Source organism: Medicago sativa, chromosome 7 (genome assembly GCF_051527215.1).
Source record: "Medicago sativa cultivar Bolivia chromosome 7, Bolivia_mono, whole genome shotgun sequence".
NCBI lineage: Eukaryota > Viridiplantae > Streptophyta > Magnoliopsida > Fabales > Fabaceae > Medicago > Medicago sativa.
The window spans coordinates 20,241,028-20,267,341 of record NC_140755.1 but is presented as its reverse complement, the minus strand read 5'-3'; the positions used below and the strand labels follow the sequence as shown (position 1 = coordinate 20,267,341).

Below are 26,314 nucleotides of genomic sequence, written 5' to 3'. Positions count from 1 at the left end.
ATCATTCATATTTTAATAAAAAGAAAAATGAATATTCTCTTCGTCCTGTTTTGTTTTTAATTTATGCGAGTGTTTAAATGTTTTAAGGGTAGTGTTAACTTGTGTCGTTAGGCCCATGTTAAGAAACCTAAAAGAAGAAATATTCTCTAAAATTTTGTGCATTTAATTAATTAAAAAGTTAAAGATTAAATGCAATACATACATTCCAATAAATTATTTCTATATTTTTATCATTAAATTTTGCCTTGAGGGTACAAGTTATTTCTATATTTCTATGTGACCATGCAAATTTTGCTCATCTTAGACAAAAAACCACCTTAGAAAAACAGCTTCAGAAGTTCTGACATTATGCTACGTAAACTAATATATAACCATTTTTCTTCTGTTCTTTTATGTTTTTCCACTGTTTAAAAATTATTTATGCACCACAGCATGCATATTCTCCGCGAGTATAGCCATTATAGCTGCGAACTGAAGATACAGAGAGAGTATATAGACTATAGAGACATTAGACAAACAACACTTAAGAAACAAAACACGCTCTTCCGACAATAACAGACAAACCAAGTACCCTATGGTCCACAATATTCTTCCACACACTCTTTTAAAGTTTCTCTCTCACACCCCCTTCATCCCCTTATATAACCCCCTTTCCCTTCCCTCATTTTTCATCACCAAAATCACACAAACAACAAAGCCAAAAAAACAAGTTTTTTCACCTACCCTTTTGCTTACTTTATTAAATTTCTCTTAAGTTTTTTAATTTCGCATACCCTTTTGGCTTTTGCTTAATTTGTCCAATTCTACAACTACTACAATGTTCAATCAAGAGAAACTCATGCATTACCAAGTGGAGCCATCATGGAGCTACTACATGAGAGTAAGAACAATGGAAGAAGATCAAATGGAGAGAATAATGAGGATAGCTACACAAAGTGCTGTTGTGATATTCAGTATAAGTAGTTGCTGTATGTGCCATGCAATGAAGAGTTTGTTCTGTGGAATGGGAGTGAATGCAATGGTTCATGAAGTTGATGAAGATCCTAAAGGGAAAGAAATGAAGAGAGCATTGATGAGGTTACTTGGAAATTCAACATCACTTCCAGTTGTTTTCATTGGTGGGAAATTAGTTGGTTCTATGGATAGAGTTTTGGCTTTTCATATTAATGGTTCTCTTGTTCCTTTTCTCAAAGATGCTGGTGCTTTATGGCTTTAATTAGATTAGTGATTAGTGATCATAAGCACTGACTTATAGGATTGGTTTAGTTGTTGGGCTTGAAGATAGAAATTTGCAAAAAACTTACTTTAGACTTGCAGTAAATGTACCAAATCACCCATTGACTAACAGAGTGATAACTGTAGTAATATATGAGCATCCAGCTAGATTCAGTAGAAAAAATTGTCTGATAACTGTGGCTTGCAACTCTTGACTAATTTAATTTTAAGTAGAAGAATGTAGCTGTTAGTTGAAATTAGTTTATTTGATATGAGAATCATTGACCATTTGTGGCTACTTGTTTATGGCATACACTCATTACATATCAATGTGCACCAATATAAGCTTTTTTACACGAGCTTATAACTTATTCTCAAGAGTATATAGTTGTTTTTGATAAGCTAATCCAAGTAGCTTATAACTAATTTCTTTTTATCTCCAATTTACCCCTAGAATATTTTTTCTTTGTTTTGAAGCAAATGCAATTTATACTAACAAAATTGCCACAAAGTAGAAGGCATACTTTGTGGAGAAAAAGTTACAAACGATAACAGCTTTTCAAGCTCAACCAAAAGATCATAACTTGTTACTTTTTTTTATCTTGCTTTTGCGTAATATTATAATCCAAATTGTTTTATTTCAAGCTCAACCAATTCCAAGAATTTCTTTAGTAGCAACTCGACTCGTTTGCACCACAACAACCAACACACTGAATGTTGCCATGTTCGATGGCGCCTCTCCTAAATAAATTATCTTTAGTAGCAACGCTATTATGAAATAATCTCCACACTGAACATGAAACTTTTGCCCGAACCAATTTATGTCAAGCCTTCGACCAAGCTGGGTTAGACATGCCAATAGTTCCCTCTAATAGTTTCTTATACACCTCTTTAACTGAAAAAATTTGAAGTCTCCCAAACTCTTGAATCGAAGTGACAAATATCATTCCACCAATGCAACGTCCTTACTACTAACTCTAAAAGCCCCATCTCTCTCACCATACATGTTAGCTAGAGCTCTATACCAAAAACCCATTCCCTCATTTCTAATTTTCCAATCCAATTTACCAATAAGAGCAGTGTTGAATACCCTCAAATAATACTCAACCTCCTCTTCTAAAGGTCTACACACCTTCCATTTAACCCAATTAAGTTTTATATCGTCCCGCTACTTCCTCATAAGAATTGTTTAAAAACTGATTCGAGTTTAGAGATAATACTTGCCGGAGTCTTGTGAAAAGAGAAAAATAAACTATAAGAGTTTGACAGGATTGATTTTATAATAACCACGGACCCTTAATGGACAATTGTTTATGCTTCCAATTTGATAATCTATGTCTTGCCGCGTCAATCACCGGTTGTCAAGTAGTATTATATTGCTTTAGATTTGAACCAATAGGTAAGCCAAGGTACTTAAAAGGCAAGGACCCTATTTTAGAATTAAGGATACTAGCCGCTTCTTCAAGCTAACTTTGAGAAATATTAATCCCCCCAACATCAATTCAAACAACAACAGATTCACCTTCATGACTCAGACGTTCCGCCAACCGTGAGAGAAGCATTCATCACCCCCATCAAATTTGAATCTGAAAACATTCCCAACTCTACAGACCTCTTAATCAGTTGAATAAAGCCTTCAGCTTCTATCAGAAAGAAAAATGGCGATAATGGATCGCCATGTCTCAAACCGTGACAGACTGGATTGACAGCGCCGACGCCATGACTTCCATTGCTGGGTATTCATTATAACGGCGCTGATAGGAACTAAACCTAACGTGTTGTTGGAACTGAGTATTAATGTTCTTGTTATTTTTGGTTATAAAATAACAATTTTTAACAATAAATTACACATATCAAATTATCATACATTAATGTTGCATATAAAGATAAGTTTTATCATCAACAGACATCAATAAAATAACTATTCATAAAGTGTGGAGTTTTAGCTCGGGTGAAAATAGACTATAAACTGAGTACAATAACCAAACAAGGTGTAGTTCCAATAAGCTCCAATATTTTTCTTCATAGCATTCCACCGCCATGTTCCATCATTCATGCCTGATGTGTTTGAAGTTCACGTTGTAGATCTACAATTCAAAATGAACCCATTTAAACAATAGCTCGATGAAAAACGAAAAAATAGAACAGAAACACAAAGTAAATGATGTGAAGTGTTTCATTATTCTCAAGTTTATAGCATCTTATAACATGCCAACAAGTTGCACACGTTAGTGCCTGTAGAGTTTTCCCCATTCTCAAGTTTCATTAGTAACATGACCCTAAATCAGAACTGGATGCATCAGACTTTGTGACCAGATTTATAGAATATTATTGTGTTGCAACTTGCATCACTATTGTTGCTACTAAAGCAAAACTTTTCCAGATAAGTGTCAATACATCCTAAACAAACAGATTCTAACTCAGAAGATAAAATAACATCATACCAGATGCACAACTAAGATACAATAAACAATTAAAATCAATGGTTCTTTCAATAATTTCAGCTAGATAGAGAAAGAAATCCTTAAGAAAGATAAGGAATATAATTGCAACATGCAAACCTACAAAAAAAAAAACCATGTGTCATTACAAAGATATACCAAAACTGGAATATTACATTATAATTCAATAAAAAAACATAAATGTTCAATTGTGATATGAAAAGATCTATTTTAGCTCTTAGGTGGTTAATATTAGTGAATACTTGTCAATAAAAAAAAATGAGATTCTACATCCAATTGCTGAGAGTTTGGTTTGGAATCACTACAAAAAACGCGCCTGGATTGCGGCGGTTTTTAAGCCATTTTCCGGGGGTTTTTAACCTCCGCGGAATGTTTTGCGGGAGTTTTCAAAACCCCCGGTTATACTAATCCCACAAATTATCTGCGGGAGTTTTTGGCAACCGCTGGTATTCTGCCAAACAAACTGCGGCGGTTTTGTTGCGGAGGTTTAAAACCCCCGCAAAATGTTAAATTAATTAAAAAAAAAATTGGATCATTTTAATCAAATTTCATTAAAATATAGTAATACAACTCAAAATTATTGTCATCAATTTAGTCTCCTAATAATGTCAGGTTTTCTCTCCTCTTCAACTTCATCATTATACTCAAGTTCTCATTACAATTTCACAATACAACTCAAAAGTACTAATTCTTATCATTTCAGTCTGTATATTGTCAATCTTCTCTCCTCTTCAGCTTCATCTTTATCCAAGACATCATCTATGGCATCTGATTCTTTTCAGTCTGCACATAAATTACAGAGTCTAAAGCACTATAGACTTATTAACAATATCAAAACCTAAAGACTCACAATGTTTGATATTTGAAGGCCCTGACTTCTAAGCTTCAATACCTAAAGTACATTAGACCATTGATAGCTTACATAGATATTAATTGAATTCAGTATCCAACTATGTAACAACAATGATAGGCCATGAACAATCCCCTGCAAAATTTAGCAGCAGTTCAAACACAAAAGATCAATTGATAACTAGTTAACCACTTTATACAATGACAATCTTTGCAGAAAATTAGGAACCCACAACAACAAAATTAGACTAAAATCAACATATGCATCACCTTAATAAGACTCAAGTCACTCAACACCAAAAGCAAAATGTAAATCGATAAATAAAATTGTGAAATTAAATAGCTAGATTACATTGATGAGTTGAAAGTTGAGACCCATTAGTTATCATAATAATAATAATAATAATAATAATAATAATAACGCATAAAAGAAAAAGATGTTACATAGCTCCTTAGTACACAAGGTAGGCCAGATGCTCGTAATGATAAAGATGGTTCTTTTACCCTAGACTAGATTTTCATGAGATTTGGCTTTCAGTTTTGGCTTCTTAATGGTTTTTCTAAAACACTTGGAACAAAACATATTTATAAAGTATAAAATTTAAGTGTCTGACTGAGGTTATATACAACAGAAAAATCATGAACATAGTCACTCATGAATAAATTTAGGTGTAAACATAGTACAAGTAAGTTTGCACCCTCAAACACAATCGTTAAATACATAAATAGATTGCAGATAATAAAATATTTTACTCTTAATCTTAAACAGGGTATGCCATCGAATTCCAAAATACCCAAAAACATATGTCACTGTACCAGAAGAACACCATTTTTTTGAATCAAAGACTTGGCATCAAATCAAATTCAAAGCAACTCTAGAACCCAAAATCACAAATTCAAAGCAAATCAAAGGTGAAACCCTAAAACCCAAATTCACAAATTCTCAGCTAATCAGAGGTGAAGGAGCACATAAATCAAAAACCCCAAATCAGAAACCCTAACGTTCTAAATCACAAATTAGCAGCAATAAAATCAATTTAGAAAGATGGATATTGTGATTCACTAACCTTTCCAGATGGATTTTGAGTGAGAAAGTGGATTGTGGACTGAGTAAGCTAGCAAAATTCTGTATACTGAAATAGGTGGCGAGAGAGAGTGAGAGTGTGATGGACGGTTCTGATGTGGGAAAGGGTGATGGGGAGTGAGAACTGATAGAGTTTCTAGAGACACATAGGTTCTTAGATTGGGTTTTGAGAGAGAGGGAGGAGTTCAGGTTGAGTGATAAGGGTTTCAAGAGACAACATAAGGGTTTCTTCTTTTTCACCAAAAAAAGAAAAAGAGGGAAACGAAAAAAGAATGAAATAAAATCAAAAAATCAAGCGAGCCACCCTAGAAAAACAAGCGGGAGAGGAAAAAAAGGGAAGCTAGCTTGAAATTTGTGGGGGTTTTCAAAACCTCAGAAAAATAATGAGCCTTTCCGACGGTGTGGAATCCAGGCGGCACTTTTTAGATTGAATTGCGGGGGTTTTCTAAAACCTCCCCAAAAAAACCGCCGGAATGAAGCGCGTTTTTTGTAGTGAATAATTACATGGCAAGCAATATCAGTTCAAAAAACTCAAAACGAATTCAATTGCAGAATTCAAAAAGGGCAAACAAGAGGAAGATAGGATAGATTTGTAACAAAAATAGCGCAGAAAATATTTAGAAACAAGTTGTAAGGTGCTTCTAGGGTGAGGGTTCAATTAAGTCCCTCACCGGTGGAAGCCAAAAATAATACTGTTACATATATCTGATCGTCCCAATTTGTTGATAAAAATGAGAACATCTACACATTCGCACACAATTAAGTCTCTCAAGAGTGAATGCCTAATTTTCAAGAGTGAAGTCATATCCCTTTGTGAAAAAATAAAGAAATTAGACTATCATGAATGATGAAATAAAACAAATCTGAACATGCAAAATCATTATATGGTTAAGAACAAGAAGAATATTCACCATCTGTTGAATTGCAAAATCATTATATGGTTAAAATATATAGATAACTGAGTTCTAAACACGTATTCGGATCTGTCGGTAGATTCACCATATCTATGACAAAGTTTTAAAGTAAAGGAAATAATCACACAATTGAAACCAAGTCGAAACCAAGTCAAGACCAAGTACATAAATTGAAATAAATATTATGTTGGAGAAAATTTTTCTTTCAGCCGGTTGAAACGAGACTTTCGACATAATCCTTGATAGAGAACCAACATATCTTATTGTTAACTCTAGATTTCAGTACTCTATTAGTTCTCAAGTTATACAGAATTGCTTGGTTATCTTGGTAGCTTACGAATACCATTGTATCACCATCTTCACAAAGATGCAATGGCTTTAATGTCAACTGTTAGAGAATAAGGAAGATGATAGTAATATAGCTAGAGACATAGCTTGCATTGCAAGTAATAATAGTGAAGTTAATAATAACTTGATAAGCAAGTTACTTTTGCATGTACATAGAAGCTTTGTACTCCTATAAATACTTCTTGTACTCTGTTATTACATTCAAGAGAAATGAATTTCAGTTTTTCACATTTCCATAACATGGTATCTAGAGCCTTTCATTCTCTCTCATATCCATGAAGAAAGTTTGTTACAAAGTTAGTTACAACAACTTTCTTCATCATCTTCTTCGATCTGCCATGGATTCTTCATGAATCTTCCTTGATTTTCTTCAGATTCTTCGTTTTTCTTCTTGAATTCTTGCTGATTCGTACTTGAATCAACTCGTTTCCTCTTCATCTCGTCTCGTTTTGTTGCTCTATTCTTCGCCATGCCTCGTAACAATAATCAAACTGATACTGAATCCGTTTTCTATGTACATCCAAGTGAAGGACCGAATTCCGTTATCGTTACACCGCTCTTGGATGGATCCAACTACCTCGCATGGAGCCGTTCCATGATTCGAGCTTTTGGCGCGAAGAACAAATTGAAGTTTGTTGATGGTTCTATGGAAGTTCCTGATGAGGATGATTTGAATCGTAGTGCCTGGGAACGATGCAATCATCTTATTCAATCATGGATTATCAACTCCGTTTCGCCTCAAATTGCGCAAACCTTGGTTTTTCATGAAACCGCCATTGATGCTTGGCTTGACCTCAAAGAGCGTTTCTCTAAAGCTGATAGAATACGCATAGCTACTCTTCGCACAACAATCAACAACTTGAAGCAAGGATCTAAGTCTGTATTGGAGTATTTCACTGAAATGCGTGCTTTGTGGGAAGAATTGAACTCTCACAGACCTATGCCACATTGCACTTGTCCACATCCTTGCCGTTGTGCTGCTATGAGAGAAGCTTGTAATTTCAGACTTGAAGATCAAGTCATTCAGTTTCTTACTGGACTTAATGATCAGTTTGCTGTTGTTAAGACTCAAGTCTTGATGATGGATCCACTTCCATCAATTAACAAGGTGTATTCTTTGGTGGTTTAGGAAGAAAGCAACAATCACTCTATAGCTTCTTCTACAACTGAATCACTCTCCTTGGTTAATGCTTTTGATTCACGCAACAAGTCTCAAGGGAGGGGTAAAGGTATCTCTAATAGTTCAAAACCTCCCAGACATTGCAGTTTCTGTGGAAGAAGTAATCACACAGTTGATTACTGTTATGCCAAGCATGGATATCCTCCCAATTTTCAGAAGCCAGCACCTTCTGTTAATGCTTCATGTAGCAATGAAAATGTTGAAGCACCACCAGGAAATAGTAATGATGCTACTTCATCCAATGCTAGTATTTCTCAAGAGAAATATGATCAGCTTCTTAGCCTGCTTCAACAAGTGAACTTGCTTCCTTCATCATCTGTTTCTCCTTCTAGTGCTAATAATGTCATTTCCACCTCTGTTTCAGGTATATCCTCTATATTCTCATGTTCCATCAAAGTCTGATATATGGCTCTTAGATTCAGGAGCCAATGAACACATTGTTTCTTCCACACACTGGTTCACTTCATATCACAAAATCTTGCCTAAACCTGTGAATTTACCTAATGGCACATCAGTGTTAGTTGAACATGCTGGTACCATTCATTTTTCACCTCAATTTTATCTTGATAATGTCTTGTTTTCTCCTTTGTTCAATTTGAACTTGATTTCCATCTCTAAAGTTTGTGAGTCCCTGAATTGTTATGCCAACTTTCATGACAAGAAATGTTTCTTACAGGATCTTCAATCCCAGAGGATGATTGGTTTGGGTAATCAATTTGAAGGTCTCTATAGATTAGACTTAGGATTTTTTGATTCATTTTTAACCAATAAAGTCAATGTCAATAATGTTGATGTCAATCATACTATTCCTGCTTCTGCCTTATGGAACTTCAAATTAGGTCATGTTTCAAATAAGAGGCTTTCATCTATGTCTCACCTTTATCCTGGCCTTACCTTTGATTCTCATGCAACTTGTGATATATGTCAATTTTCCAAACAAAGAAAACTGCCTTTTTCCTCAAGTTTATCTGCTGCAACTAGCAAATTTCAACTTTTACACTTTGATATTTGGGGACCTTTGTCCATCACTTCTGTTAATAACCATAGATACTTTCTCACCATTTTAGATGATTATAGTAGATTTGTTTGAATTGTCCTTTTAAAATCCAAGTCTGAAGTCTCTCAACATGTCAAAAATTTCATTTGTCTCATTGAAAACCAGTTTCAAATCACTCCTAAAACCATCAGAACTGACAATGGACCTGAATTTTTGCTCTCTTCCTTTTATACTTCCAAAGGAATTGTTCATCATAGGTCATGTGTTGAAACACCACAACAAAATGGTAGGGTTGAGAGGAAACACCAACACATTCTTAATGTAGGCAAAGCCTTACTTTACCAATCCAAACTTCCTTCATGTTACTGGTCTTATGCTCTCCTGCATGCAACTTTCATCATTAATAGAGTTCCTTCTCCTAACCTACACAATAAACCATCATACCAATTACTTCATAACAAGTTACCTGATCTTGAATCCTTCAAAGTTTTTGGATCTCTTTGTTACTCTACCACTCTTCAAGCACATAGAACTAAACTGTCTCCAAGAGCCAGAAAATCCATATTTTTAGGTTACTCTGTTGGATTCAAAGGATCAACCCTTTTAGATCTCAACTCTAGAGAAATTTATGTTTCCAGAAATGTTGTTTAACGTGAACACATTTTACCATATCCTTCAAATTCCTCTTCCATTACCACCTCTTGGGACTATTTTGCCTCAGATTCTTACACCACAAGTAACCCACCTGTTCATACTTCACCTTCCCTTCCTGCCACCTTCATTGACCCTGAACCTTCCCATGATGAACCATCATCTCTTACACCACCTCCTATTCTCAGACACTCCTCTAGAATATCAAATCCTCCATCCCATTTGCAAGACTATGTCTGCAGTAATGTCTCTTCTGATTTGTCTGTCAAGTATCCCATTTCTGAGTCAGTTTCTTATAATAGTTTGTCTCCATCTCAATGTGTCTTTACTTTGTCAATTGACTCTCAATCTGAACCAACTACATATGATGAAGCAAGCAAGCACATTTGTTGGCAGCAGGCCATGCAAGCTGAACTGAAAGCTCTTGAAAATACTGGTACTTGGAAACTAGTGGATTTACCACCTGATATTAAACCTATACGGTGCAGGTGGATATACAAAATTAAGCATCATGCAGATGGCACTATTGAAAGGTACAAAGCAAGATTGGTTGCTAAGGGATATAACCAAATTGAAGGACTTGACTACTTTGACACCTATTCACCAGTTGCAAAGCTTACCACAGTGAGAACTGTTATTGCCCTAGCATCCATCAATAATTGGCACATTCATCAATTAGATGTAAACAATGCTTTCCTTCATGGTGATTTACAGGAAGATGTCTACATGATTGTACCTCCAGGTGTCACAACTTCTAAACCAAACCAGGTGTGCAAGCTCATGAAGTCACTCTATGAACTTAAACAGGCAAGCAGAAAGTGGTATGAAAAACTCACCTATCTTCTTGTTCAACATCAATACACTCAATCAAACTCTGATCATTCATTGTTTATCAAACAAAATGCTAGTTCCTTCACTGTGCTCTTAGTATGTTGATGATGTGATTATAGCTGGTACTTCTCTGCATGAGTTTCAAATGCAGCATTCAAAATCAAAGATTTAGGCCAGCTTAAATATTTTCTTGGTTTGGAAGTTGCTCATTCCTCTCAAGGAATTTCCTTATGTCAGAGGAAATATTGTTTGGATCTTCTTTCTGATACTGGTTATTTGGGATCCAAACCTGTTTCAACTCCTTCTGACCCATCATGCGAAGTTCATCAGGATTCCAGTCCTCCCTATCATGATGTTCCCTCATTCAGAAGATTAATAGGGAGATTGATCTATCTCACCAATACCAGGTCAGATATCACTTTTGCCACTCAGCTGCTCAGCCAGTTTCTTTCTTCACCAACTGAGAAGCACTTTCAAGCAGCTACTAAATTGTTAAGATACTTGAAGAAATGCCCTGGTCAAGGCCTTTTCTTTCCTAGAGATTCTTCTCTGATGCTTTCAGGCTTCTCAGATGCTGATTGGACAGGGTGCCTAGACTCTAGGAGATCAATCTCTGGTCAATGCTTTTATCTTGGAAAATCTCTCATCTCATGGAGAACCAAGAAACAATTGACTGTTTCCAGGTCTTCTTCTGAAGCAGAGTACAGAGCATTGGGAGCTGCTACTTGTGAGCTTCAATGGATCCTTTACTTGCTCAAAGATTTGCATGTGACTCTTATCAAGCCTCTTGTCCTCTATTGTGACAACCAAAGCGCCATTCACATAGCTTCCAACCCTGTCTTCCATGAACGGACAAAACATTTAGAGATTGACTGCCATTTGGTTAGAGAGAAGATGCAAGCTGGTATCATGAAGCTTCTGCCAGTATCTTCTAAGGAACAACTTGCAGATTTCTTCACAAAGCCTCTACTTCCTCAACCATTTCATACATTAATGTCCAAGCTGGGAATGCTTGACATATACCATGTCCCAGCTTGTGGGGGACTGTTAGAGAATAAGGAAGATGATAGTAATATAGCTAGAGACATAGCTTGCATTGCAAGTAATAATAGTGAAGTTAATAATAACTTGATAAGAAAGTTACTTTAGCATGTACATAAAATCTTTGTACTCCTATAAATACTTCTTGTACTCTGTTATTACATTCAAGAGAAATGAATTTCAGTTTTTCACATTTCCATAACATCAACCACGACCACGAGTAAACAACTCTTGAATTTAAATTCATTTGAAGATTGTGATAGCTAAATTTAAAGAATTGAGTCCATGACCGGTCATCTCCAAATTCTGTCATCTTCCATATAACAAAATCTGTTCCATTGAAATCTTGAGAAAAGCATAAGGAGTTCATCAACACACAAACACTTGATAAATATGTCGACTTCTCAGCACCTGGAGGGAGCATCAACTTTGTGTATGTTTAAATATCTAGATGCAGTGAAATAATCACATATTCAAGAATAATAGTAGTATTGGAAGGAATTTGATTGCGTGCCAACCAGTTAACAGTGCAATTAAATTGTACACCATCATACATTCTCCAATGAGAATAGAGAAGCTGAAGAGGCACAAGAGATAAAGTTTGTATAGTTCTCCAAAACATTATCACCCAAAGTAAAAATTCTCACCTCAACCTTGGGGTTGAGGACATTTCTATTATAATGCAAGGCCACAACCTTATAAGTGTCGTTCGAATTATCATAACAAAACACGAACCTCCAAGAATTCCATCTATAGTTGAAATCATCGAAACAACCTGATCTATCAGATATTTTCCTGGTGGCGGGGTTCCAAAAACGGAGCCACATAGAGTAAGTATCGAGGCCGACATAAGAATAACCCAACAAGCAGACCAATCCATTGCATGAACCAATAACTTCACGACAATCCTTGTCATGCAACAGATAATAAGGATCCTTAGGAAAGGTGATATCACGGTTATTTAATAAAAGACCAGCAGGAAAAGGTACGAAACGGTAATCATCATCATCACATGAGGCTTTCTGGTAAGAGATTAGCAAGAAGTGCGGGTTTCGTGCAGATCTATTGAGGTGCATTTTCACGAATTTAGGATCGGAGATAATAGTGTTCCAAGACTTACACACACACTTGATCTGCAACAATGATCTTACTGGAAGCCATGATAAGATTTCGGTGATAACCTCGTCGGGGAGAATTACTGACGGCGACAGATTGGATTGAGAGCGGAGACGCCGTGAGTTCGGTGGCTGTGTATTCATCAGAGCGAGCGGTGTTGATAGCAACGGAACGTGTGTCGGCGCAGTTGAAAGTTGACGATGCTACTCTCTCACAAAAGAGCCGAAGACTTGAGTTTGAGTTTAAGTTAGTCACCTCACCTAACCCTTCTCTATTGTTTTCACTTTCCACAATTGATATTAGTGTTAATAAAAATGACAAATATTTTTTAAAAACAAATTTTATAAATCTTTTTTTTTTGCAAGGTGGTACATCAATAAAAAAAATTGGGAGATATATTCTAAAGGAGCTAAATGTGCTAACTCATGAGCGAACGAGGACGAAGCTTTGTTTTTAGTTTTTTGCATTTGAAGACAAATAAGAGATCATATATAGGAGTTATACATGATTTGAGGAATATTTTTTTTATTGTGTTCATTTGAATTCAGTTTCATCCCTAATCATGCAATTCCATAGGTGTTTTGAGTCTTTTTAGTGAGAAATCATGTAAATCGGTAAAGCTGGCAAGACATCAAATGAAGGATCAAATTATGTGAATAACGAAGATCAAAGGTTTTTGAAGACAATACATGTTGGAAAAATTAATCCCAAGTTCCAACGCATTTCAAGATGAAAGAACGCTAAAAAAGGACGAAAAAACTGCAAAATTCGGACCCTTGAGTTTGTTCCATGCTCTTTTTTACGAATAAAAATCAATTTTTGCTTGTTTTCCAAGATGGATCGAAGGAAAAAAATCTCAATTTCCATCTCTTAACCTAGAAGTAATGGTGTATATAAATAGAGACCTTTGCACACACTTATATTCATTTAAAAAGTTGGCAGTACAAGGAAAAGTACTGGAGCTTCAAGGTAGAGGGTTTTCTCCTCCTCATGTTCTCTTTATGGTATGTTTTTGTCTTATTTTTTATGATGTTTGTTACCATGGGTAATTAAACCTCTCTTGATTATGATTCCACGATGAACCTCTTTAAGGTATGTTTTTGTCTTATTTTTAATGATGTTTATTACCATGTGTAATTAAACCTCTCTTGATTATGATTCCACAATGAAGCTCTACATATTTGTTGGATTCAATTAATAAAGTTTCTATTCAGTTTATGATTCGATTTTCTTGATTTAAATTTTGTATGTTCTATTCACTTCTAATTCTTTTCAACTAGCGGTTAACCTGATCCATATGTTGAGGTATAAGACTGAATATCATGCCTTCTCCCGAACAAGAACAATAGTAAAATTCTTGTTTTATAATTAAATTCTTTAATTAAATATTGTTGGAACAAAATGTGTTTAACAATAAACCTTTGAGAGTTTTGATGATAACAAGGTAATAAAAATTATCAATTGGACTAGCTAATATTTGTTCAAGTGTACAGGACCATAGACAAAAATTTACATTGTCATACCCCAAATTTTGACCACTTTGCTCTGTTTTTTTCCCATTTTTGTCTATATTTCAAAACGGCTTAATTTCTTTTTTTTATTCGCTTTAACCAGTTAAAATTTCTTCAGTCGTTGTTTAGTAATTTAAAGTCTTTTATCTTGCAAGTAAAATTTTGTTCGCGCTTTATCTAGTTGAAATCGCTTTATTTGTTTTTTAGACATTTTAAATTTTTACGCGTGCTTTTAAAGTCTTTTATTCATTTCTTTGATAAATAGACCTTTTTAGGTAAATTCCTTTTGTCCGTATGATTAAACTGTTTAAAAAGTTTTGTCCGTGTTTTAAAACCACCGCGAGTTTTAGTCGTCTCAGTCGAAGTTTCGACAGCTTTAAATTTTATTACATTTTTTTTATCACTTTTATATTATTTTACAATTCTATTTTATTTTATTTCATTTTAACCATTTATTCTTTTTGCTTTTAATGTCATTTTTATTTTGTTTTATTAATAACTTGTTTTGTCTTAAGTCCATGTGTCCTTTGTTAATTGGTCCAAAAAGCATCTAATTCTTTCCTTTGTCTCCAAGTTTCTTCGAGGGTAACTTGGTCTTTAGTCCATTCATCTTTCATAACCTAGTTTTTTTACTATAAGTAGTGTTGCCAATCATTGGCAAAAGGGGGGCTGCACTGAAAATGATACAAACACAAAGCTGAAAACGGCAGCCCCAAATTCCAGATCGAAACTCTCTTTCTCTCAAATTTCTCAAGAACACTTTACACAAAAATTCCAACAACATTAACACTGATTCATACACCATCTTCATTTCATCTTCAAAAATTCATCATATAACATATCTATACCCGTACATCATAAGTTTCCATCGAACCATAATTCACCGCAAGTTCACAAAATCAAATTGAAATCCACCAACATACACAAATCCGAATCCAGCTCATACCAACTTAGGCCGTAACGAGATCGACGGAAGCAAGGAGAAGAAGAACTCGATTCGTATTCTTTCAACAGCAACGAATTTGCACAACAACCACAACACACAAAGTCACGAACAGAATCAAACCGGATCCGACGAGTTCCAGTGACAACGATGAAGCAAGAGTGGTGAATCTAGATCGGGAATGATGAAGGTGTAGCATCCAGCATACTAGAAGTTTTTCCATTTCAAAACAACAATAAAAATCTCCAGATCCTAATGGATTAAAAGAGGTAATTTCTTCTCTTCTCTGCTTCCTAGATCTAGTGTCCTCAATTGTTTGTTTTCAAAAACTATTTTTAGAAAATGAGAAGAGGAGCAAATAAGTTTGTATGTGCTTGCCTTTTGAATTGTGTGTTAAGTGGGAAGAATTTTGATTCATGTGGGAATTTATTTTTTTTGAAAAGAAAACATGAAGGAAGAAGGAAAAGCAGCGGTGCTGCTATGTTTTTTAAGAAGAAGATGATTCACTAAACCGGCTTTATATCACTCTTGCTGGACCGGTTCGGTTGAACCGACCCGTTCCTGAACCGGTCCAGCTGCTTTGATCCAGTTTAGCTGACCCAGCCCACCGTCTCTTTTTGCTGAGGCCCATCTTTCTTCTTTCATGTTGCTACTGCTTGCTGTTTGTACCATCAATTCATGGCTATTTGCACCCCCTGTACATCCATATCTCTTTGGTCTTGCGTTCATTTTTATTTTCTTTGTTCTCGTTCATTTTCACTTAACATTTTTAGCATATTCCTTTTGTAAAATCATCACGTACATTTTAACTCAAATGATTTTTTTTTTCCATCATGCATTTGTTTATTGTATAGTTTGCTTAATTCTTAGTCATGCATTTTAGTCCAAATCACTCTTTATATCATGCATTTTTATCTAATTCATTTAAGGACTATATTTTCATCTCATGCATTTTTAAACTCATTTTTGGGATTTTGTCCCAAGCATTTTAAATACTTTAATCTCCATGATTGTTTTATGTGTTGCTTTAATACTTTAAAAACATCATATCATGCATTTGTTTTACTCCATAATATCTTGGCTTGATTTGGCTTTAATATTTCAATTTCTACTTTGTGTCTTGCTTTAATATTTTGACATCATACTTTCTTTTGACAATCCATGCAATGCTTTTAAGTTTCTTATCATCTTACTATGATTGCTTTATTTCTAGTATAATCTCATGCATTTTTCACTCTTGCAATTTATTTTTAATAGCAATGTTAGTGTGTATAATAGGCTTATGTAATGTCATTCATGCTTTATTTTCTTGCTTTAGAATGCCCCTAGGATGGTATGTAATAGCTTAGTAATTGCACACACCGACACTTGCACCGACACCATATCACTTTATTTATCGCTTTTATCTCGCTTTATATTTCCGCATCGTTACGCTACTTTACCGTTAGTTTAGTCAAACTTTTTTATCTCAAAAATCAAATAAGCGAAAGTCAAATTATTTTCTTAATAAACCTTGGGTCCAAATCCAAGTTGTTTTCCCTTTATTTTCTTAATCAAATTCCTAAATGAACTTTAATTAAACTTAGACAAAATTTCTCAAATAAAATGAAACAACCTCACTTCTATTTTATTCTTCTATGCCTTGAGGTCTCGCAACCCTTCTTAAAACCATTTTCAAAATCAAATTAAAATCAACTTAACCCACAAAAACATTTTTGAGAGAGAACTACGGCGGTTTTGATCCCTTTTAACGGTACGTAGGCAGAGGCTTTATTCCTTTCAAATCGATCAAATAAAAATAACCAAAACTCCAACTTCTTCTCCCTCCATTCTTTCACTTCAACTTTAAAATTTTCAAATAAAATAAAGTTAGAAAGAGGTTCTCACGGAGTACCGTGAACGACGCGGGTGCCTAACACCTTCCCGAGTCGTAACCGACCCCCGGATCCAAAAAGGGTTTTTCAATCTCTTTTTCCCTTCCCAAGAATAAAATCGAGCAAGTCCGGTAGATTGAAGGTTCAAATCCAATCAATGGATTGACACCCGAAAATCTTGGTCTACAAAAATGGCGACTTCACTGGGGATAACATTGCTGGGGATGAACCAAAACAAAAGCCGGGGTACAACCCTTCAAACAAATCAATGGCAGAAATCGACATTTCTCAACCGCGGTACCTTCTCAAATTCATGCTCTGCATAGTCATTGCTTTCTTTTGAATATTTTTCTTTCAAATCTTTTGAAATCCCTAACTTTTGCCTGGATCGCCCTTTCGGGTTTTCAATCCACCGGGAATATACTTTTTTTTTTTTTTTTTTTTTGCATTTTCTATGTCCTTAATTTTTGCCTGGACCGCCCTTTCGGGTTTTCGATCCACCCGGACGCTCATTCTTGCCTAAGTCGCCCTTTCAGGTTTTCAACTTAGCGAGCTTTTTCTTCTTCTCTTTTTTTTTAGCAATGACTATGTCCAAATGTTGTATCCACCTGCTTTTAGACCGAATGTTGACACATGCTTCTATGATACATAACTGTAAAGATAATATGTTTGTCATTTTTGTTTTGTTTTTTTTTTCCAAAGAATACATGAAAATTTTAAAAGATTTTTCAAAGTTTTTGTTTCAAGTACTAATATTAAAAATGGAAGAAATTTTGCACATAGAATAAATAAGAATTCCAAACAAAAGCACATGCTCAAATTAATGTATTAGAAATGGTAACCGGCCAAAGGCATGGCACCACGGATTACAAAATTTGGAAAATGGTAATTAAAATATGGAAGGTACATTGAACACAATAACCGCTATATTCCCTAACAACTTTGAAATCCACTGCTATGATGCTCTGATATCGGAGAACTTCTGACAGCTAAGGTGCCCCAAGTGAGTGATGCTTAGTCTGATGCAGTTACTTGTCATAAACCCTTAACTTTTGCCTAGATCGCCCTTTCGGGTTTTCAATCTATCCGGGTAAACATTCTTTTTTTTTTTTTTTTGTCTCTAACTTTTGCATGGACCGCCCTTTCGGGTTTTCAATCCATCGAGACGCTCATTTTTGGTTTAGGCCGCCCTTTCGGGTTTTCAACCTACCGAGCTGTTCTTTTATATATTTTCTAGACATAGTATTTCTTGACTGCATCAGAATTCACAGGACGAGGTAACTCTTCTCCATCCATATTTGTAAGTATTAAAGCACCACCGGAGAAAGCTCTCTTGACAACATAGGGACCTTCATAGTTAGGTGTCCATTTGCCCCTTGGGTCTGGTTGAAAGGACTTGATACTCTTGACCACAAGGTCTCCTTCTTTAAATTTGCGGGGATGCACCCTCTTGTCAAATGCCTGTTTCATTCTTGACTGATATAGCTGTCCACGACACAAAGCTGTCATACGCTTTTCTTCAATCAAATTCAACTGATCATACCTATCCTGACACCATTCAGCTTCAGACAATTCAGCTTCCTTCAAAACTCTTAAAGATGGGATTTCAACCTCCACCGGGAGTACAGCCTCCATACCATATACCAGGGAGAAAGGGGTTGCCCCTGTCGAAGTACGTACTGAGGTACGATAACCATACAAAGCATAAGGTAACATTTCATGCCAGTCCTTGTAAGTGACCACCATCTTTTGCACAATCTTCTTGATGTTCTTATTTGCAGCTTCAACTGCACCATTCATCTGTGGTCTATAAGGAGAGGAGTTATGATGTTCAATCTTGAAATCCTCGCACAATTCCTTCATCATCTTGTTATTCAGATTGGTACCATTATCTGTGATAATCTTGTTAGGGACACCATATCTGCAGATGATATTGTTCTTGATGAATCGGACCACCACTTGCTTGGTCACATTAGCATAAGATGCCGCTTCAACCCACTTGGTGAAGTAATCAATAGCCACTAGTATGAAACGATGTCCATTGGAAGCTTTTGGTTCAATCCGACCAATCATATCAATGCCCCGCATAGAGAAAGGCCACGGGGAGGAGATAACATTGAGCAAAGTTGGCGGGACATGGATCTTATCCGCATAAATCTGACACTTGTGACACTTCTTGGCATGGTGATAACAGTCAGCATGCATCGTTATCCAGTAATAGCCTGCCCTCAACGCCTTCTTAGCCATTGCATAGCCATTAGCGTGAGTCCCGAACGTGCCTTCATGTATCTCATGCATTAACAAATCTGCCTCATGCCGATCTATACATCGGAGCAAAACCTCATCGAAGTTCCTTTTGTACAACACATCTCCATTCAAGAAAAAGTTACCAGACAATCTTCTTAGAGTCCTTTTATCTTTGCGAGATGCCCCAGGCGGATACTCTTGATTTTGAAGGAAAACCTTGATATCGTGAAACCATGGTTTGTCATCAAAGACTGCTTCAGCAGCAAATACATAAGCTGGCCTGTCAAGGAACTTGACACTAATCAAAGGTACCATTTTGGGGCAATTTACCTTGATCATGGAGGATAAGGTAGCTAAAGCATCTGCCATTTGATTCTCCTCCCTAGGAATGTGGTTCAATTCCACTTTGTTGAAGAAAGTTAACAGACGTCTGGCGTAATCTCTGTAAGGTATCAAACCGTCATGATGAGTTTCCCACTTTCCCTTAATCTGGTTAATCACCAGAGCTGAATCACCATATATCTTAATCTTCTTAATTCTCAAATCGATAGCTTCCTCAATACCCATAATACAAGCCTCATACTCTGCAATGTTATTTGTACAATCAAAACGTAACCTTGCACTAAAAGGGATGTGCTCGCCATTGGGTTTGATGAGAATCGCCCCAATTCCTTTACCATAGACATTCACAGCTCCATCAAATATCAAACCCCATTCAGATTCAGGATCAGGACCTTCACCAAACAACGGTTCATCACAATCTTTCATCTTCAAATACATGATCTCTTCATCTGGGAAGTCAAACTTGATAGGCTGGTAATCTTCAATTGGTTGATGGGCCAAATGATCAGCAATGGCACTTCCTTTGATAGCTTTCTGAGTGCGGTACACAATATCATACTCGGACAATAACATCTGCCAACGAGAGATTCTTCCGTTCAGAACAGGCTTCTCGAAGAGGTATTTGATGGGATCCATTCTGGAGATCAACCAAGTAGTGTGATTAATCATGTAGTGGCGGAGACGCCGGGCAGCCCAGACTAAGGCACAACAAGTTTTCTCCAGCGCGGAGTATCGAGTCTCACAATCAGTGAACTTCTTGCTTAAGTAGTAAATTGCATGCTCTTTCTTACCAGTTTCATCATGCTGACCAAGTACACAACCCATAGAATCTTCTAATACAGTCAAATACATGATCAAAGGCCTTCCGTCTACTGGAGGGACAAGGATTGGAGGTTCTAACAAATACTCCTTGATACTATCGAAGGCTTTTTGGCATTCATCTGTCCACACAATCCCTTGATCCTTGCGAAGCAACTTGAATATCGGCCCACATGTAGCGGTCATCTGAGAAATGAATCGGGATATGTAGTTCAGCCTACCAAGGAAACCTCTGACTTGTTTCTCAAGTTTTTGGAACAGGCATCTCTCTGATAGCTTTGACTTTGTCGGGATCTACTTCAATACCCTTCTGACTAACGATAAAACCAAGAAGTTTCCCAGATCTGACGCCGAAAGTACACTTATTGGGATTTAGACGGAGCTTATACTTTCTCAACCGCTGAAACATCTTCAATAAATACTCAACATGCTCTTCTTCAGTACTTGACTTGACAATCATATCATCCACATAAACCTCGACCTCTTTGTGCATCATATCATGGAAAATCTTAGTCATGCCCCTTTGGTAAGTGGCACCAACATTTATCAATCCGAACGGCATCACCTTATAGCAAAAAGCGCCCCATGGCGTGATGAAAGATGTCTTCTCTCTATCTTCAGGAGCCATCTTGATTTGATTATACCCGGAGAAACCATCCATGAAGGAGAACACTTTGCATTTAGCAGTATTATCAACCAATACATCGATGTGAGGTAAAGGGAAATCATCTTTTGGGCTAGCTTTGTTCAAATCTCGGTAGTCCACACACATTCTGACTTTACCATCTTTCTTTGGAACAGGTACTATATTGGCTAACCATTGAGGGTATTCAGATGTGATTAGGAAACCGGCGTCAATCTGCTTTCGCACTTCTTCCTTGATCTTGAGGGCCATCTCGGGATGAGATCTTCTCAACTTCTGCTTAACAGGAGGGCACTCGGGTTTCAAAGGCAGACGATGTTCCACAACTTCGGCATCTATCCCTGGCATATCCTTGTATGACCATGCGAAAATGTCAGCATACTCTCTGAGAAGCTCAATAACTCTTTCCTTAACCGTGGCATCCAACAATGCCCCTATCTTGATTTCTTTCTTGTCTTCCTCTGTACCCAGATTGACAATTTCTATCTCTTCCTGATGAGGTTGAATAGCCTTTCCTTCTCGCTCCAACATCCATCTAATCTCATCAGGAATCTCTTCATCACCTTCTACCATAGCCTCATATACGGGAACCTCAAAGTTGGGAGGAAGCATAGGGTTACTGTGTTCAACGGGCTCATTTATGTTCAGCCTGCATATGATTTATGATTGATTTTAAATGAGTAAATGCAGGACCTTTGAGTTTGATTTTTAAAAGAAAAAGAGAAACAACTTTGGTTTTATGTATTACCATTTTTTTCCAGAAAAAGCACTAAAATAAAATAAAGTAAAGTAAAATAAAGGCCGTGATAGAAACGACGATTTCATTAATAACCAAAAGTACTTGAAACAAAACATAAGGCCCTACAAAGTTTCACTTTCGTCTGGGGCAGGACGAAAGGAGTTTTCTTAAAGAAAAAAAACAAAAACAAAGACAAACATATTACTTAAAGCGAGGTATCACAGAAGGAACATCCACAGCGATCCAATTGCAGCAGACTCCCCCAGGTGTTACGAAGATAGGTGCCACCTCTTCAGATTGGTCCTCAATGATCGCATTAGCCTCCGGTGGATCATTGATAAAACCAGCACTGTAAAAAGTACAACCAGTAGGGTTGAATGCCCCAGGCTTGCTATTCGGGAAACCAATTCCCTCTTTCCGTTTGTTCTCGTGCAGCTCCACCAACTGACCCCACGCTTCAGTCTTGCCTTCTTGAATAACCCTCTGAGCGTCCTTCAAAGAAGCCATACTAGTCTCAGCTTTCTTTGCACTCCCTTCAACGGAGAGACCCTGGAATGACGACCCCTCTGAGCTACTACCCCCAATGTAAGAGAAAGCCGACAGATTACTGACCAACAAGGCCGTCTCACCACTTACGGTTATTAACTTTCCATGACTTATAAACTTCAGCTTCTGGTGGAGAGTGGATGTCACTGCCCCAGCATCATGGATCCAAGGCCGGCCAAGGAGGCAACTGAAAGAGGCCTGAATCTCCATAACTTGGAATTTAACTTCAAATTCATGCGGGCCCACTGAGATAGGCAACTTTATTTCCCCAAATACTGACCTTCTAGTTCCGTCAAATGCTCTCACCGTCACCGTGCTGGGCTGCAAGAGAGCTTTTGGATATGAAAGCTGGTCCAAAGTGGACTTAGGCATCACATTTAAAGCGGACCCAGTATCTATCAAGACGTTAGAGAGAGAATCTGATTTACAGAGGACGGAGATAAGCAATGCCAGATTGTGATTCTTTCCTTCCGCTGGGAGGTCTTCGTCACTGAAGCTCAAATTGTTGCAGGCAGTCACATTCCCCACAATACTTTCAAATTGTCCCAGAGTCACATCATATTCCACATAGGCTTGATCTAGCACCTTCATCAAGGCATCTCTGTGGGCATCAGAGCTGGATAGGAGAGACATTATAGAGATTTTGGCAGGAGTTTGTAGCAACTGATCCACTACCTTATACTCGCTCCTCTTGATTAGTTTCAAGATCTCATCACTATCTTCATAGACAATCTCATTGGGCTGTCTGATAGCTTTGCCCTTATCAAGATTTCGCCCTTTCACTGGTTCTTCGGCTGGAGCACTGACTTCCTTCTGATTAACAACCGGGAACACCCGTCCACTTCTCAAGATCTTGCTATTTTCCGCAATGTTGTCTACATGGACTGACGAATCAAGGGGTACCTTTTTTCCATCTTCCAGAATGGAGTATTCGTAATTATACGGCACAGCTTTTTGAGATGAATAAGGCAACTGTTCCGGCGGGCGGATCACCAGGGGAGTACTGGCTGGCTTGGCACGATTGATCATTATCACAAGTGGCTCCCGAGTCTTGAACACTGGAGTAACAACACAAACATTCTTATCTTTTTCCTTTCTAGTGACAACAAGTTCTTTCCTGTCCAGTAACCCCTGCACATCGTCCTGGACTTGCTTACACCCGCGAGAATCCACTGAACATACAACACAAGCCTCATGATTATGACTGAAGAGGGTGGCCTCACACATTTTTACATGGATTGGGACCAGAGGAGTCTTGATATCACTTGCATAGAGAACATAGTTGTCTCCTTGAATCATATTGACAGCAGGCCCATGTGGCGGCAGAGGGTTGTTTGGAACAACAGGGTCAGGGTTCGCGAAGGTCAGCTCTTTGTCATTGATTAACTTCTGGACCTCTTCTTTAAGGGCGCGACAGTGTTCAATATCATGCCCTGGTGCCCCTTGATGGAATTCACAGGTGCGATCGGCACGGTACCAGGCTGGTAAAGGGTTTTGCATGCGAGGCTGAGGCCTAGTTTGCACCAAATTTCTGGCAAGGAGAGAAGGCAACAAATCCTTGTATGGCATAGGTATGGGAGGGAATTGATTTCTAGGAGGGCGAGGCTGCTGTTGAGCTTGAGGACGTTGTTGTTGTTGTTGTGGTGAGGGTGGTGGAGGATAATATGGGTATGGGTAGAATGGTTGAGGATTGTATGGTTGGTAAGGTTGTTGGTATAATGGTGGATAGTATGGTGGAGGAGCTTGAGGACGTTGTTGTTGTTGAGGTGGGTTTTGTGGGGCTGGCGTTTGTGGTGCGATATTGGCGACATATGGGTAGTTTGGGTATACAGGCTGAGATCCGCCATGGGCCACTATGCCGACCTCTTGAGTGTTCTTCCTTGGATACCCATTTCCAAACTTTTTACCATTAGACGATCCACTTGATGAGCCACCCGAAGAACCATTCGATGAACCATTATCCTTAGATACGTGTCCTTTCCGGGCCCACTCTTCGATACGCACCCCTGTATCCACCATGTCAGTGAACTTTTGCGAAGCACATGCCACCATCTTCTCTGAGTAAAAAGGGCTCAAAGTTTCATAGAATAAGTCAGATAACTCTCTTTCATTCAGAGCTGGGCGGATCTGAGCAGACTTCTGGATGAACCGCTGAGCATATTCCTTGAATGACTCCTTTTCTCCTTGTGTCATAGATTGCAGCTCTTTCCGATTAGGTGCCAGATAGGAGTTGTACTTATATTGCTGAAGGAAAGCGTCGGCCAGTTCCCCAAAAGTGGTAATACTCTTCAAATTCATATACCACGTATGCGCGGGGCCAGCCAAACTGTCCTCGAAACAGTAAATAAGCAAAGGTTCATTATCTCTATGAGCTGTCATTTTTCTCACATACGTGGTTAAATGCATTTGCGGGCAAGTTTCTCCTGTATACTTCTCAAACACCGGCGTCTTAAACTTAGGCGGTATTACCACATTTGGAACCAAGCAGAGATCATGCACACTTTGACCGAATACCTCTTTACCCTTAATACTCCTCAACTCTTTTTGTACTGCATCAAATTTCTCTTCCAAGTTACCCACTCGATCATCCCCCATTACACTACCAGAGTGATAAACCTGTTCTTCCTCTTGCTGGGTCGCATGGACAATAGGCCCTGCCTGAGTCATAGTAGCCTGAGGAATTGGCTGGCCAGGCTGAATAAATGGTGTCGATTGTTGACCATAAGGAAACGGCATTTCCGTAGCACCAGGACGAACACCGTCATTGATCATTTGTGGCATGCCCCATGGATAACCGGGCGGCATGTAGTATTGGGAAGCAACACCATGAGGACCAGGAGGACGGAAACTCTGGTTGTTCATATCATCAGATGAGAAACCCACCATGAGAGGCTGTGTAGGCCCAGCAGATGTAACAACAGCAGGTATCGGCTGTGAAGTACCATTAAGTGCAGCAGAAGCGACCACAGTAGGAGCTGGCTCGGAAACCGCTGCATGTTCTCTCTCAGTCATCAGGACTTCCATCATAAGTGCCATCTTCTCTAATTCTGCCTTGAGATTACTAACATCTGCTCTGAGCTGAACGTTTTCCTGTTCCGCATTTGCCATCTTCTTCTTAATGTAAGCCCTTGTGTGATGAATGCGAGTAGGCTTGTATTGAATTCGTCGGGCCACTTTCAATTACTTTAGTGTCGATCTGGAGAAAAATGATAAGAAAACGAGCTGCTGCTAAGATCCACTCCTACAGATCCACTTCTACTCCTTTCGATTCGATTTTTGCTTGCTAATGAACACGTGAATACGAATTGCTTGTTGATGTTCAAGTGATTCTGTGTGATTTTCTGTGATTTGAATTGTTAATTTGTGCAAATTGAGTTTAGGGGATGATACTTATCACTGGATTTTCATTTCTGGGTGAACATATGACTTTGAATGTTCATAGTGTTCTTGGATTATTTTTGTGAATTTTTGTATTTGATTCGGACAAGTGAAAAGGAAAGAGGAACTAGGGTTTCTGCCGCTACAGTGTAAAATCAATGATTGGGGCTCCCATTCTGACACTGAACAGTGACTTAAATAGCAAAAAGTAGGGCTAACCCCTGACTCTGATGCAAAAGACAGTATTACCCTTAAAGTCTCTGATACAGGTGAACAGCAAGGCAAAAAGAGGATTGGAGAGCAAGTTTTAAAACTGAGCCAATAAGAGACTGTCACATGGACACAAAGGGACCCAAGGACTTAACCAACACAAAACATAAAATAAATAATAAAAACAAAAGGAAAAGGTCACTCACGTGACTAAAAGAAAAAGAAATAAAATAATTAATAATAATAATAATAATAATAATAATAATAATAATAATAATAATAATACTAAAGGTAATAATAATAGTAATAAAAAAAATAATAATTAATAATAATAATAATAAAAGGATAACGAGAATGAAAACATTATCTTAAAT

At 37.5% G+C, this 26,314-nt stretch overlaps 2 protein-coding genes, 1 long non-coding RNA gene and 1 pseudogene across 3 annotated transcripts; 1 reads left to right on the top strand and 3 right to left on the bottom strand.

Moving 5' to 3' along the window:
* Window positions 1–692: 692 nt before the first annotated feature.
* LOC146904914 (putative glutaredoxin-C14) lies at window positions 693–1,639 on the top strand. Its single transcript, XM_085724613.1, has one exon. The coding sequence runs from the start codon at window positions 818–820 to the stop codon at window positions 1,214–1,216; it is 399 nt and encodes a 132-aa protein (XP_085580739.1). The 5' UTR covers window positions 693–817; the 3' UTR covers window positions 1,217–1,639.
* Window positions 1,640–4,194: 2,555 nt separating this feature from the next.
* Window positions 4,195–6,102, bottom strand: LOC146904913 (uncharacterized). Its single transcript, XR_015018473.1, has 2 exons — window positions 5,594–6,102; window positions 4,195–4,662 (listed from the first exon to the last, which is right to left on the bottom strand). It is a non-coding gene; the product is annotated as an uncharacterized LOC146904913 (long non-coding RNA).
* A 627-nt stretch (window positions 6,103–6,729) lies between these two features.
* On the bottom strand, window positions 6,730–12,846 carry LOC146904912 (F-box/kelch-repeat protein At3g23880-like; annotated as a pseudogene).
* A 5,403-nt stretch (window positions 12,847–18,249) lies between these two features.
* Window positions 18,250–25,892, bottom strand: LOC146904911 (uncharacterized). The gene is made up of 4 exons (XM_085728390.1): window positions 22,012–25,892; window positions 20,900–21,716; window positions 19,098–20,610; window positions 18,250–18,695 (listed from the first exon to the last, which is right to left on the bottom strand). Exons 1-4 carry the CDS (start codon window positions 25,458–25,460, stop codon window positions 18,250–18,252), a joined length of 6,225 nt encoding a protein of 2,074 aa, XP_085584516.1. The 5' UTR covers window positions 25,461–25,892.
* Between the last annotated feature and the right edge of the window lie 422 nt (window positions 25,893–26,314).

Coding starts and splice junctions, on each gene's coding strand:
- LOC146904911 (XM_085728390.1), bottom strand. CDS start 25,460: ATGGCAAATGCGGAACAGGAAAACGTTCAGCTCAGAGCAGATGTTAGT. Junction 20,611..20,899: donor TGATGCACAAAGAGGTCGAG/GTTTATGTGGAT, acceptor TTCATTTCTCAG/ATGACCGCTACATGTGGGCC. Junction 18,696..19,097: donor GTGGCCTTTCTCTATGCGGG/GCATTGATATGA, acceptor ATCGTACCTCAG/TACGTACTTCGACAGGGGCA.
- LOC146904914 (XM_085724613.1), top strand. CDS start 818: ATGTTCAATCAAGAGAAACTCATGCATTACCAAGTGGAGCCATCATGG.